This window comes from Euprymna scolopes, chromosome 1 (genome assembly GCF_053919585.1).
Source record: "Euprymna scolopes isolate OS-2025 chromosome 1, ASM5391958v1, whole genome shotgun sequence".
Classification (NCBI taxonomy): domain Eukaryota; kingdom Metazoa; phylum Mollusca; class Cephalopoda; order Sepiida; family Sepiolidae; genus Euprymna; species Euprymna scolopes.
The window spans coordinates 147634851-147650464 of NC_136482.1; the positions used below are offsets into that span (position 1 = coordinate 147634851).

The 15614-nt window shown below is 36.3% G+C and overlaps 2 protein-coding genes across 3 annotated transcripts in view; one reads left to right on the plus strand and one right to left on the minus strand.

Annotated features, from left to right (window-relative positions):
- The window catches only part of LOC145281926 (glycine N-acyltransferase-like), a 28891-nt gene extending 17377 nt beyond the window's left edge, over positions 1–11514 (plus strand). Inside the window, exons 3-5 of the mRNA XM_080132225.1 lie at positions 159–261; positions 8191–8311; positions 10391–11514. Coding sequence (XP_079988351.1) covers positions 159–261; positions 8191–8311; positions 10391–10805 — 639 coding nt within the window. The 3' untranslated portion in view covers positions 10806–11514. The remainder of the gene's footprint in view (positions 1–158; positions 262–8190; positions 8312–10390) is intronic.
- LOC145276566 (uncharacterized) overlaps positions 1–15614 on the minus strand; it is a 51027-nt gene that overhangs the window by 18120 nt on the left and 17293 nt on the right. The window contains exon 2 of one of the 2 annotated variants that reach the window (XM_080127763.1): positions 4995–7011. The exons of the other annotated variant lie outside the window; for it this stretch is intronic. Within the exon in view, the coding sequence (XP_079983889.1) occupies positions 6473–6817 (345 nt within the window). The 5' untranslated portion in view covers positions 6818–7011 and the 3' untranslated portion in view covers positions 4995–6472. Of the gene's footprint in view, positions 1–4994; positions 7012–15614 lie in introns of those variants that run through there. 2 annotated transcript variants of the gene reach the window in all.

Here is a 15614-nt window from a genome sequence, read left to right on the forward strand (position 1 = left end):
TCTACTTTTCTTTTGAAGATCCCAGAAAGGGCTTGACAATGAAATAACACTTTTGATGCTATGATTTAGTTTTATCAGATAAATGTTTTTCTTCTTTTTTTTTTCAGAATTAAAAGATAATTTTAATCAACGCGTGTTTTTTTCTTCTAATTCTTTAGCATAATAAAATGCAATACTGCTATGTTTTTTCTTTGGACGAAGAAAAATTAAAAGAATTACTTGAAACACCTGAGCTTATTCAAACAAATGTAATATTCACAGGTAAGTAGACGTCATCTGTTATATCATCATCATCATCATCATCATCATCATCATCATCATCATCATCATCATCATCATGCAGTCCGTCAGTCTTGACGATAACTAGTCGGGACCTCGGTGCTTTATTCCTCGGTGTTGGCATAGTCCTCTTTCTGTGTGAAACAGACAGAGACAGAAATATGAGTTCTTACCCCATGTTGTCCGGACGAAAAAGAGGCCGATAAAGGAAAGGGGATTCTGAGCTGCATTTCTGTGTATCTCTGCGCTTATGGTCAAATCACAACCCGGCCATGTGTTAACATCCGTGGCACTGAGATTTAGTGCCACAAAACTACTGGTTATTTCTCGTTTTTTCAACAACTAGACAGTACCAACTCATAACCTCTTACACCCACTCGTAGCATATAACCGGCGTTTGTCGTAGTGCTTCAAACTCTAGATAAAGTAAAGTCGCCTCAGAGCATGCTTGTAAAAATTACTAATTCCAATGTAACGCAAGCGTTTTCCTCTTTTTTTTTTACTTGAGAGTCACTACTTATCAAGGCCCGAAAGCCACTCGAGGATAAGGGTTAATGAATGCAAGGTGATAGTATAGTCATCGTTAATGGTCTAAATTGGGTAGAATTTGATTATTTATTGGGACGGCTAAGCAAGAACTTGTTTACATTGGATTCAAAGGTTACCATGTTGTATTCAACCGGGAAGCAGGCCAGCGGAACAGAATTCCAAAAGCGAGCAGTCCTGAGAAAGAAGCTTTGTTCATGGAATCTGCATTTAGATTTAGGCACAGATAGAGAGGAATATATATATATATATATATATATATATATATATATATATATATATATTTATTTAAAAGAGTGTAGCCATCAACAATTGTGGGTTTTTTTTAAAGGTTTTCATCATATTTTTATTTTAAAATATTTTTATAACGCGTTTCGAGCTTAGGGTGTGCTCTCTTCAGATATTTTCGTAAAAAGTTTTTCTTTAAAATGGGAGTTTGTGGATATGCCTCCGCTGATATTAAATATGTTTTTCATAGTGGTGCGATGCGTGTGTTCAGTGTTTAGACGTTCTGTCTCCAACTTTAAGTGTTTCACTGTGAGCGGTCAAAGTTAGTTTCAAAGAGTGTTTTTTAGTCCATATGGTGAAGGTTTTTATGGCTTCTTTAGGGTTCTTTTTTAAAGACTTTCTTTCCCCATGTATAGCATACACTCACACACAATCCCATACGCATACATATATATTCATGTACATATCACAGACTTACACACCATACTCCAGAACCTACACCCAAAAATTAAATTCACCATAGAACAAAGCTCTACAGAATTACCTTTCCTAGACATACTGATAAAGATTAAAGACAATAACATTATCACAGACATTTACCGCAAACCTACAGACACCCAACAATACCTACACTTTAAAAGTCACCACCCCAAAAGCTGCATAAAATCAATTCCCTACACCCTAGCACGTAGAATCTGCACCATAATCACGGACAATAACCTTCGAAAAATCCGACTCAAGGAACTACGAATAAATTTAAGAAAAAGAAAATACCCATCACAACTTATAGACAAAGGGATCCAACTTGCGATAAATATACCAGTAGAAGATTTGAGAACCCCTAAAGAACAAAACAAAGAACAAATCCTAACATACGTCTCCACACACAACACAAACAACCCTGAACTTTTCACAGAGATAACGAAAAACCTCGTCCTACTTAACCAAAACAGCAAACTAAACAATTTCCTTAAAACAACAAAAATAATAAAAAGCAAACGCCAACCCAAAAACCTAAAACGCATTCTTACCTCATCCAAACTCAATCAAGACGCAACAAAAGGAGTCACAAAATGCAACAAACAACGATGTGGAGTCTGCAACATAATATTAGAGGGAAACACATACACATTTGCGAACCCCATACAAACATTCAAAATTAAAAAAAAACTAGATTGCACCTCAAAAAACGTAATCTATGTAATAAAATGTCCAGCATGCGATAAATCCTACATAGGCGCTACAAAAAACCTTAGTAATAGAGTAGCCCTACACCGATCCAACATCAAAATCGCGGAAAATAGACACCTACATGTATCACAACATATACACGCATGCAGTGGAGGCAGATTCGAGATAGTGCCCATCTTCCAAACTGACAACTACTTCTACTTGCTAACTCAAGAAAAAAATTTCATAACAAAGTTTAACCCCGCCTTAAACGTCTCTCCATAATTATACACATAAATAGGCAAAACACAAAATACACTTACACGCATGCATGCTTGGGTAGGTGTGCACCCTCACACACGAAACAACAAAAAAGCACAATAAGGCACACGCACACTTTCGCGGGTGCGCGCGCCCATACCCAGTACAGTACCATTTCTCTTAACTAAACAAACAACTAGAAATTAAACGTATGTATGTGTGTGTGCGCGCGTGTGTGCGTGTGTATATGTGTATGTGCGTGGGTGTACACATATGATTGTGTATGCGTGTGTGTATAATTATATATCATCTGTTATCTATGCTACATCTTGTTTGTATATATACGTGCACTTATGTTTGGGTGACCGAATCCATATATGCATATGTGCATGGATTGGAAAGGAAACTCCAACCAATATATACATAAGGTGGGATGTATGAATATGTATGTGTGTGTGGGATTGTGAATGCATGTGCCCATATATATATATATATGGGTGGATGAGTGTATACACATCCGTATGTATGTGTGTATGTATGTATATATACATATGTATGCACATGTATGAGTGGGTAAATGTGTTCGTGTGAATATGGATATACGCGTATGTGTGAGCCCCTGCATATGTCTGTGTGTGTGCATGTGTGTGTGTATGTGTATGTGCCTACATAGTATGTGGATGTTTGTGAGTGTATGTGCACATATATATATGTGTGTACATATATGTGTGTATGTGCGTGTATGTGTGTGTATATATATCTTCTACCTATTATTCTCCATCTTACTTGTGTGTGTGTGTGGGTGCGTGTACATATGTCTGAATGATTAAGCGCATATATACATGCGTGTTTTGGTAGGAAAAAAAAAAAGTGTATATATATATATATATATATATATATATGTATATAAAATAAAAAATAAAAAAATAAAAATAATTGTTAGCGGTGGATGTATGCGAGTGCGTGTGTGAGTGTGTAGGTGGGTATGTATATGTGTATATATGTATGCTCCTACATATATTTCTATGTATGTACGTGTGTGTATGTGTGTGTGCCTGTGTGCGTGTGCATGTGTACATGTACATGAATATATATGTATGCGTATGGGATTGTGTGTGAGTGTATGCTATACATGGGGAAAGAAAGTCTTTAAAAAAGAACCCTAAAGAAGCCATAAAAACCTTCACCATATGGACTAAAAAACACTCTTTGAAACTAACTTTGACCGCTCACAGTGAAACACTTAAAGTTGGAGACAGAACGTCTAAACACTGAACACACGCATCGCACCACTATGAAAAACATATTTAATATCAGCGGAGGCATATCCACAAACTCCCATTTTAAAGAAAAACTTTTTACGAAAATATCTGAAGAGAGCACACCCTAAGCTCGAAACGCGTTATAAAAATATTTTAAAATAAAAATATGATGAAAACCTTTAAAAAAACCCACAATTGTTGATGGCTACACTCTTTTAAATATACATTTTTTCTCTCGTTGGAACTACACAACCATCACTTTAAATATATATATATATATATATATATATATATATATATATATATATATATATATATATATATATATTGGTTGCAGCTAACCATACGTGTTTTGTAAAAGTTTGGCAAGGGGAGACCAAAGATCGGAGTTCAGTTGAGCACTTGCAATTAAAATAGCGATAGAGCAGAGACAGACTCACGAGGTCTCTTCTGTGGAGAAGAGATTGAAGGAAGAGAAAAGGACATCACCTACTAGGTTTTGAAGCCGATTTTGAACTCTCTGAAAGTAGCTTCAGAATTATGGAACATCTTAGCAAAAGTTTTAGGGAATATTCTCTTAAACATACGTATATTTACATATATGAGAGGAGATGCTATCAACATTTTTTTTTGGAAATTTACACGAAAAATATTTTGAATAGATACTTAACGATCTTTAACAAGGAGAGGTCGTAGAAATACTTGGTCTAGTACCCAGTCGCAGAATTACCCCAAACCAACCATTATTTAAGGAGTGGTCCGGGATATGACCTTAAGTATATCCGATTTGAAAAAAAAAGCAAATATATTCTATTAAAAACATTTTTCTTCAAAATCACTGAAAAGGGTTGATATGCCGTAAAACAAAATCAACCAACCAACTTAAGGAGTAGATAGGCCCAGTCTATCGCCCGGCTTGTACTACTTCTTTGTTTATTAACCAGGCGTAGATATACCAGGTCATTATAATGCACCCAGTTGTTGGCATTGTTAACTTACTAGGAATAAGAACGACATATCATCTCTCTTTCTGTTATCTGTGTAATTTGGATGACTACTATATCAGCAGTTGTATAATATGTAAAAGCATGTCTCGCATGGAATGGAACCTTACACTTATTTTTAGTTGGACTTTTGTGAGGTCACAACTACTTCACATAAAGACTCGGCTAATAGCATATTTAATATCAGATTGACAAGAAAGTTCTTGCGGTTTAAACTTTTAAATTAAACTGAACACATCTCGGCTTTAGCTTTTAGCTGAACACATCTCGGCTTTTATTGATTGAAATAAAACCATCAGAATCAACACATTTTACCAACGCATGACAAATATATTTATGCCAGTAAGGTACAAATCTTGCGTTCTGGTGGCGATGAAGTCGCTGAATGCGATATCGCTTAGGTCTTTGAAGCATTTCTCACGCAAAAAGTTGTCGAAATGCTTGAAAATGTGGTAATCGGAAGGTGAGAGATCTGTAGACTATGGCGGACGAAGTAGAGATTCGGAGTCCAATTCGTTCAACTTTGCAGGTTCGGTTTAGCAACGTGCTGTCGGGCATTGTCGTGGAGAAGGATTGGACCTTTTCTGTTGACTAATGCTGGGTGTTGTTGTTGAAGTTTCTGATGCATTTCATCGATTTGTTGGGAGTACTTTTTCCACCGTATTGGGTTCGCTTGCATTCATATATCTGTTATGGATGAAACCAGTCGCAGAAAATCAAGCAGTCAGCATAACCTTCTTTCTTCTTTTTGTTGCAATTTTGGCTTCAGGAAGTGTCGTGGAGTGTCTAATCATCGCAAGTCACAACCCGGTCAAGAAACGGGTCTCTCTTGTTGGGTAAAAGAAGGGAAGATGACATTTCATAACAGCGTTATTTTGGTTGTCATTCAATTCATGAGACACCCATTTATCAAGTGTTTTTTCTTTCCAGTCTCTCTCAAGTGTCTGGAAATCGTCGTATACATTACGTCTAATTTAGACGCAAGTTCTCGAAGAGTTGTGCGTTGATTGGCTTCGACTAAGGCTCCTTATTGATCGTTGCCGACATCTGATGGCCGATCACTATGATCATTATCGTCAAAACTCTCGTCGCCGCCACGGAATTCCTTTAATCACCATTGTACAGTACGTTTAGTAGTGATTCCTAGACCAAACGCTTCGTTGATGACGTTCATTTCTTTGCAAGGCACCAGTTCCTTCCGCACAGGCGAGTTCTTCTTCGTGTAATGCCGAGCACGATCCCTGCTATCCCACATGCACAGAAAACATGGATACTTGGAGAAGCCAGACTCTTGTCCCAACAAAAAGTTCACGATCTTCAGGTCAACACTAATAAACCACTTCTGCTTATCATAGCCAATTTTCTACCGCACATACTTCACCGCTTCATACTTCTCTTTCAATCAAGTGGGTACAGAGGCAAACTTATTGCCGTTGTGTAACAGAACACATTTCAGTGATCGCTTGCTACTGGAAATGAAGTCTCCAATCTTTGGGTTCGTACTGTGGTACCCCAGGCTTCAGCAGAAGCTATGCAATATCTGCCCAGAACATAAAGTCCTTTTCTTCAGAGAAATAGGAGAGGTATTCTTTATGGCTGTTGCGGAAGAAAGTGATGCTAGCACTGTCAGACAGGAGATTTTTTTCCTTCAGTCTGGATGCCAACAGTTGGCAGAGTTCTTTGACAAGCAACCTAGATCATTCAACTCCTCTTCAGAAACTACTACTCTTCTTCTTCTTCTTCTTCTTCTTCTTCTTCTTCTTCTTCTTCTTCTTCTTCTTCTTCTTCATCATCATGTCTTTTAAAACTGGAGGTATCTTTGGCAACAATGTCCGGAAGTTGTCTGAATATAGGTACTGGAATCTCATCACAATGAACTATACGACAACGTGCTGATTGAAGATCAGGATACTTGAGGCTGCCCCGGTTCTTTTTGTTGATCCCAGTCAAATCAACAGCGGAGAAAAGCAGTAAGTGACATGGTTTGTCGGCTTCCTCCAAACCATGGAAATTCCAAAGTTCAGACTCCTCTTGCCATTGGTCCACCCATGAAGAGTGTTGGCGCATACCTTGTACACCACGCGTGGCGCCCAAACTTTATCCTGGTAACCAAGTTTAATATCAAAATAAGCATGGTAAGTACACCTTATGAAACTTGTAACTGGTTTCCTATTAGGAGCAATGGTATAGTTTCCACATATATAGCAGAACTCATTGACGTTATTTCTACACGATCTTCTCAACGAAATCATCTCATTCACCTGCAAAACAAAAATACACAGAAGATTAGAATAGACACAAAAAGCAAAAGCATTAATGATAATAAACAAACAGGATTGCCAGAATTCACATGCAACATATTAAAATTAAAGAAAAATAAAAAAATAAATTAAATTAAAGACAGAAGATCGAGCACTTTTAAAAGTAAACCCAGTCCATAAGTAAAGAAAATTGTATTCCACACGGCGTTTTACACCCACCAACTTCTTCTAAAATGCTCCACATATGCGTACATGTGAACAAAAACGTAAAAAAACGACATGTGGCCATATCTCCAAAACTTGATCTGACTGAGAAAAACCAATGTGATTTCTAGATTCAGCACATTAGATTCACTCTAGATCAGTTGAAAAAAAAAACGCAGATAACAAATTTGTTGTTGATCAGTGTTATTTACGCTTGCTGTTCAACCAGCGAACTCTTTACATCTCAGTCCTGTATATAACTTTAAGCTATATCCGATGGTGAGGCTTTGGAGAGTGTGGAGCCACCCCTTAATTGCCATTGCTCCCAGATCCACTCTGACCCGGAGTGGTAGTGCCTGGTAGGGTCCCAACTATGGATTTAATAGAAACCAACTTAAAAAAATATATTCTATTAAAAACTTTTTCTTCAAAATTACTGGATGCTGTAAAACAAAATCCACCAACCAACCAACCAACCAACAAACAAAACTCTACATCTCTTGCCTCCTCTCTCGTCGATCCTTGTGATGTCTCATCTGTTTCCAGCAACAACAGGACATGCAATCTGAGAGCAAAGGCTGATTCCATGACTTCCATTTCCTGCGTATATGTCAAAGCTTCCCTGCGGACCCAAATATTAGCGAGCATACTTTTCACGATTCAGCACAACTATTAAGAGGTATCTTACATGACAGCAGTTTACGTTCAGAAATATTTCCCCTCTGCTATATGCAATTATTATTTATTATCATTAACGAATTATAAACTGTATTATTGAAAAGAGAATTTTTATTTTTACTTTTTTTTTTATATAAAATATTTAACATTTACATCTCTAAAAAACTATCCAATAATATTTGTGGGTTCAGTGAAAACATCCAATTTCATCAAAGTTTAATATAAACAAAAAACACACTTAATCTATTTTAGCTTTTTTTTTTTCTATATTAAATCATTGATTTTCACTTTTTCAAGCATTTCCAGTGAAATTTGGGCACATTTTAGAAGAGTTTGCAGATAAAAGATCTCAACATTTATCGTATCGAAAGGCGGTATACCAAATGCTTGCATTGAACAAGGAGAAAAGTAAACCGAGGTAAGTAATCATCTTAGAATTGTAACTGAATGTAAAATTAAATTGAATAATTAAATTACTCAAAAAGATAAGTATACTTAAAATATGAGACAATTTTCTGTTTAGTAAATATTTTCTTTGGTTGATACTGTTAAAGAATTATCATATTTTAAAGTATTCTTAGGAAGATCTAGCGTTTACAATATTTCTAGAAGAAATATTAGGTTGGTGTAAAAATAACGTCGTTTTTGAGTTGAAGTTGAACGTCAAAAAACGACATTATTTTTGCATCGACCACTATCTCTACTATTATATAAAAGGAAACTTTTCCTGCGAGCGCGCGCGCGTGTGTGTGTGTGTGTGTGAGAGAGAGAGAGAGAGAGAGAGAGAGAGAGAGTTTCCTATGGACTCGAAAACTGTTACGTTATCTAATATGAACAGCACCTATGTAAACGGGTGTATAGATTTTGTGTTTGTCACGTGTCCTAAATGTGTTACTAAATGTCTATTAGTGGTTAATCACTTTCTGAATCCATTTTACGCTTCATAGTCGTCTAATGTTCATATGCGTGCGTGTGTGGGTCATATGTGTATCTTCGAAATCTTCTCTGCTCACTGAACCTGGTCCATCCTGACCTCATCTTGTTCTTAGAGGGGCTGGAACCTTTTGGACGAAACACATTGACTCCAAGACGATGATTGGTTTTCATATTAGTTTTTATTTCACTTTCCAGGATATCGCGCAGATAAAAATGGAAAGTGAGTTTCTTTGCTTGTGGTCTTAACAGTCTACATTGAGTGACACGTCACTCCCTCCCAAGAGGGAGGGGAGAGAAAACCGTAAAGCTCAACCGCTCTGCTTCAATTCCAAGTTCCAACTCCTCTGATCTCCAGCTAACCTGATCACGTGACTCACACGTAGATCCGATCAGCTGACCAGACCCTCCGGTAAACTTGTCTATGATCTAGCTTTGTTATATTTTGACAAGTTTTATACATATTCATCATATCCACCTCTTGTCTACCTCTCCAGTTAGATAGATAGATAGATAGATAGATAGATAGATAGATCGAAATGTACAGATAGCTAGATCGATAGATAAATGATTTATTCTGTTTTACCTATTTCATAACAAAACGTCCGAGTCGATTTTTATGAAATTTTACACAAAGGTACTTTATGTGCTTGTCAGTGTTCTTAGATAGGTTTTGTATTGGAATGTCTTCGACAAGTATCAATAATCGAAATAATATGACGAAAGAAGGAACAGGCGAGTTTGACAAAAGTTAACACCTTACACAGCCTAACATCACAAGTGTCTTGAGAAATTTTTCTATTACTCAAGTCGAAAAGATGATCTATAAGATCAAGAGTAGGTTCTTTAATAAGATAGTGGCGCGTACGAAACGAATGGTTCTGTTTAAAGTACAAATGCACCATGATACTTGACTTTTTCATTTTAAACTTAAATCCAAACCTTTATCACCGCACAAGCAGAAAATCCATGCATATAAATCAAAAGTAGGTTCTTGGTTATGACAGGGCGCATTCGAAATGAATGTTTATGCTTAGAGCACAATTAAAGTATGATACTTGATTTTCCCATTTTAAACTTTAATGCAAGCCGTTATATATAAAATAATCTCAGAAACTCATCATCCAATCCCGGGCAACGTCGGGTCTCCCTGGTAGTGTTTATAATATAAGATGAAAAGCGTCTTTATAATTTTTTTTGTTGTTGTTTAACATCTAATATTTATAATTTCTTAAAAGAAATTCACTCTGAATTGCAAAGAAAAGTTTGTATGCCAACATAAATAATGAAATAACTTCCTTGCACATTGCATTATAAAATGTAGTGCATTTGATGTGACATTTATGGAAACTCTGTAAAAGCTCCCACCAGTGTTTTTTTTTTTTTTTCTAAATTTAAACCGTATTCTTGTTTTCTCTGAGATTTTGTAACTTTTAAAATTTCTAATAATTACATGTTTCTATAAAACAATTATCTTGAAAGATTTAATTTGACAGATCTGTTTTTATTTCTACTTTACTTTTCACATGTGTTCATACTCTTTCCTTTTCTTATTTTCAAACAGAAAAATCCCTGAAGATGTCACTGTGTCTACTCTCACTCCGGATCTAGCCAAATTAGTGCATGCAAACTATGAGCTTGCTGATCCTAAAAATCAAGAGAACGAAATCAAATGTTTGCAATTCCTCATTACATCCTATCCGACAGTGTGCCTTTTTAGTCCCGAGGGTAAAGTCATTGCATATGCCATCGGACAAATGTATGGTGGACTTGGCATGTTGTATGTAAAACCCGAGTTCAGGAATCGTGGTTATGGAAAGATCGTTACGTATCTTTTATCAGAGAAATATTCTCATATTGGATATCCCCCATTTGCTTCTGTGGCCAGCGAAAATGTAATTTCCAACAAAATTCACCACGATTTGGGATTCGAGCCAACAGGTTGTTTCGTCAGATGCTATACGCTGACGTGTAAATAAAATTATCTAATAATATAAACACTTACATTTTGGGATGAAAAGAACTTGTATGGATATATTCCTTATCTATGATCACAGCTACATTTTGAATATTATTAGAAGAATGGCATCTGATACTGGTACAGTAGCAGAAACTCGACCAATAAAAGATATTGTTCTTTGGGAGAAATAGCTTAATTTGTAGACACGTATATATTCAAATTTATTGACTGTTATCTCTTGTACGGCATTGCATTTCTTTCTCCAGATAATGTCGAGTTATCAGGAGAAAATAAGCACCGTTTCGGGGCCTACCTTTCTAAAACTCCAAAACGGTGCGTATTTATCAAAGCTATATTTTGAACATTGTCATAAACTAACTTGATGATTGATCTTTATAAAATATACGAAGTTTTTATTCTCTATGAAGTGATTCTTTTCCTTTCATACATATTGTAACAAATATTTAAAAAATGATAAACCACAATAAATATAATCAATTCTATCCATATGGTTAGATTTCTAATAAATCGTCCGAATTATATAAAAAAACAAACTTCATCAGATGATTTTGTTATCTTTTATCTTATATAGTTTTATTTATAAAAATTACTTCTTCATTCATTTCTGAGAAAATCCTTTGATAATAAAGATGAAATATAAAACACGTTTACAATATTAGTTAATTTGCTTATATTGTTAATCCGTTTGTTCGCCGTTAATCTATACATCTTAGAATTTTTCGTAGCATTAATTTATTAGAATTCACTAAACATTTTCCGTATAGTTAATTTATTAGAATTCATTAAACACTTTTCGTACTGTTAATTTATTGGAATTCACAAAACATCTTCAGTATCATTAATTTACTGGAATCTATTAAATATTTCTGTATCATTAATTTATTGGAATCCATTAAACATTTTTCGTATCGTTAATTTATTGAAATTCATTACACATTTTGGTATCATAAATTTATGGGAATCCACGTAACATTTTTCGTATAATTAATTTGTTGTAATCCATTAAACCTTTTTGTATCATTCATTTATTAGAATTCATTAAACATTTTTCGTATCATTAATTTATTGGAATTCATTAAATATTTTCCGTATCATTAATTTTTTGGAATCCTGTGGTTAAATACAATGACCCCACAACTCAATCTTCACTCTTCAATCCTGCAGTCCAATGCACTTCTGACAGCAATTGCTTCTGCCAAACAAAAAAGACACCCTCTCTCCCAAATACAGGCTTTTTATAGGACAAAACCGTCCAAAGTTATTTGCATACTCTTCCCATGATCTCTAGTCTATAAATAGACGCAGTGGCCATTCTTCTTCTTTCTTCTTTCACTCTCTGAAGCGGGCGTTGCCAGTGGTAAAAGGTTTGCACGATTTTTTTTTTTTTTTTTTTTTACTACACGCCCCCATGATCATTAAAGATCATTCACATCTCATAATCCCGTGTCCAGATCGGCGCATTGCGTTCTCTTTGCGGTCTCTGCATCTGCACCGGTTCATCTTCATCACTCCCTGGCTCAGTACCACCATCCTCATCACCTAAATGGACCACACGCCTTAAATCTAAAACATGTCGTGGCATTCCATTGACACTTAAGTTGTTTGGGGATTGCACTCCTGTTATCACTCCTCTTCCCCACTGCGTTGTGCATCGGGCATTAGGCGGTTTCACCCAAACTTCTTCTCCTATTTGGATTCTGGCTGGTCCTTGATCATTAATTTCCGGTGACATGTCTCTAGGATGCCTCCATTCGTAATTAAAGATTGCTTTATGTGGTACTGTGTCATCTCTTTGCCCGACCTTAGGGGACATGTTGTACCAAAATGTGGCCTCTTCAGGCGATATTCTTCATCTCTCAGCTATTGCTTTCACGGTCCGATGATGTCGCTTCACAATGCCTTTTCCTCCAGGTCTGTAGGCTGCCCTGTAATAACTTTTAATCTTCCATTTTTTTAGCATCGTCTGAAAAATTTCTGAGCGAAAAACAGTGCCGTTGTCCATTATCACCTCCCTTACTAGACCTCGTTCAAGCATCACCTTTTCTAATTCAGTTGCAACTGCAGATGCGGCTTCCACTCGCAGTTCCTTCCATATCGCCAGTCTACTTGGCCCACAATTAATTATTGATAAGTACGCTCCCCCTCAGTAGTGTGCTATGTCAATAGCTAGTCTCGTCCAGTCCGTTAAAACTCCAATTTCCCCAGGATTATGTATATTTGGGGCAGGATCGATCGATTGACACCGAACACAGTTCTTTACTATCATCTGAATTTCTTCCCGTTTTACATTCGGATCCACTTGTCTCACCAAATATAATGTTCTCTCCACTCCCATGTGATGCATGTCATGCAACTCTTTAATTTCTCCAATTCCAAGACAGCATATCGGCGCCTCCTCTTTCTCAATAAACCACTGTTTTTTTATCCGTGTTAGCGCATCTGCCTTGTTTCTTTCAGAAGGCACAAACACTGCTTTTATTTGCAGTTTCAATTCAGATATCAACTCTCTAAGCATCCCTTATCTCCGCTTTATTGTCACTTCTCCAGCACCCTTTGTTCGTATTCTGCCACTCTCCTCCACAGTAGAGTTCACCCAACTGAGTACAGTGGCTGAATCAGTTCTTATTTCAATATTTGTCAGTCTCCATTTGATAGCTAAATTGACACCCTTTAGAACAGCATCTAATTCAGCTATGTTAATGTGATTAAAGTCATCACTTTTCCTCAGCCAAGTTGCATCTTCCGCCACCACACCGCCAATCTCGACAACCACGCCAGTTGCAATATTGCTTGCATCACACCACACGACTCCTGTGCTCACTTCAGGTATGTGCCAAGCGCCATTAACAGGGTCTTCTTTTTTCACCTCAGCTAGAACCTTCTGCATCACTTTCATGGTTCTGCAATCAACTTTTTCTTCCCAATCCATTCCATTTGCTCTTCTTTTCACATAACTGCATGCTAATCGCAGCCATCCAGCCATCTCCTGAACATTAGTGCACCCATCTTATTTTTCATAAGCTTAAGGCCCAGTGCCGCTCCTCCGTCCAGGGATTCCGGAGATTTTGTTGCTAACTAACAAAGTTATTTGCATACTCTTCCCATGATCTCTAGTCTATAAATAAACGCAGTGGCCATTCTCTTCTTCTTCTTTCTTCTTTCACTCTCTGAAGCGGGCGTTGCCAGTGGTAAAAGGTTTGCACGATTTTTTTTTTTTACTACATTTTTCGTATCATTAATTTTTTGGAATTCATGAAATATTTTCCGTATCATTAATTTATTGGAATTCATGAAATATTTTCCGTATCATTAATTTATTGGAATTCATTAAATATTTTCCGTATCGTTAATTTATTGGAATTAATGTATGGTGTATTGCTGTCATATCTGGGCTGGTGCATCGGCTACTAGTCTCTCGCTCATTGACAGGGTTCAAAAGAGAGTCGCAAATCTGATAGGCCCTAAACTGGCATCTAAGCTTCAGTCTCTGCTCCATCGTCGAAACGTTGCATCCCTCTGCCTGTTCTACAAGTATTATAATAGTGAATGCTCTGATGAACTGCAAGCACTTGTGCCCCCACGACGTGAACACCCTCGACATACCCGACAAGCTGCAACATCCCACCACACACTGTAGAGATCCCTAGATGTAAAAGATATTTCTACTCCAGTAGTTTCTTCCCCAAAACTGCTAGATTTTGGAATTCCATTCCAGGTCACTGCTTCCCCAACTGTACTGACATGCATAAGTTCAAGTGCAACGTGAACCAACATCTCGCTGCCCTAATCACTACATCGTACCCCAGTAGATGTTTCCCCTAATAGTAGCCCCCTACACCAAAGTGGCAATGTGCCTTGTTTGGGGTGAAAATGTAATAAAAAAAATAAAATAAAAAAATTCATTAAATATTTTCCGTATCATTAATTTATTGGATTTCATGAAATATTTTCCGTATCGTTTCTAGTTTCTACTTTCCCATAATCATAGCATAACTCGAATCCTGCTCCTGTCGACCAGATTAATGATTTATTCCTTCTGTTTGATAACTTTTAAAATTTAAGTGATAGAAAATGTTTAAAAACATTCATGCAATTGAAAAAGAGAGAAGAAAAAAACGTTTCAGCTGATGCAATCTCCGACTTTCGTCATGTATATTTTGTCGAATTCAAGAGTTTCTCTCTAGAATTTCAAAATCTGTATGAAATTTCGAACGAAGCATTTTTTTAATCTACGTGGGTAGCTATCTCTCGTTTCATCAGCTATGACTAATTAGAAGTCTTAAGTGACTCGTAATTGTATTCTTAGCATCGTCCGTATTATGGATTCAACTTTCTAAATTATTAATTAACGCATTAACAATTACGCTATGACAGAAACGTTGTAATAATAACGCTTGATGAGAAAAGTTCAAATAATCTACGAGCACATACTCGTAATATGAATTACATTGTGTAACATTTTTAAAAAATTTTTGAATATTGTATAGAATTCTACAACTTATTTAGGGTATTTTTGCTAAATCAGAAAATGGCACCCGTTTCTCTCAATCAGGTCAGGTTTTTGTGTTTATTGCATTTGAAAAAAAAATGGCAGATCTTGTGACAAAATTGATTACATTTTTGTGGCATTATCAGCTGATTTTTGTCAACACGTATCATTCTAAATATGATTTTTAAAGAAAAAATTGTTTTGCTAATAACATAAATTGATTATCTGATAGAAACATCGATTACTGTAAACTGAATGGCGAGCAATGAAAAAGCAGGGAGGTCTCTCTTCAGATTCCAACAGTAGCTAGCCATCATG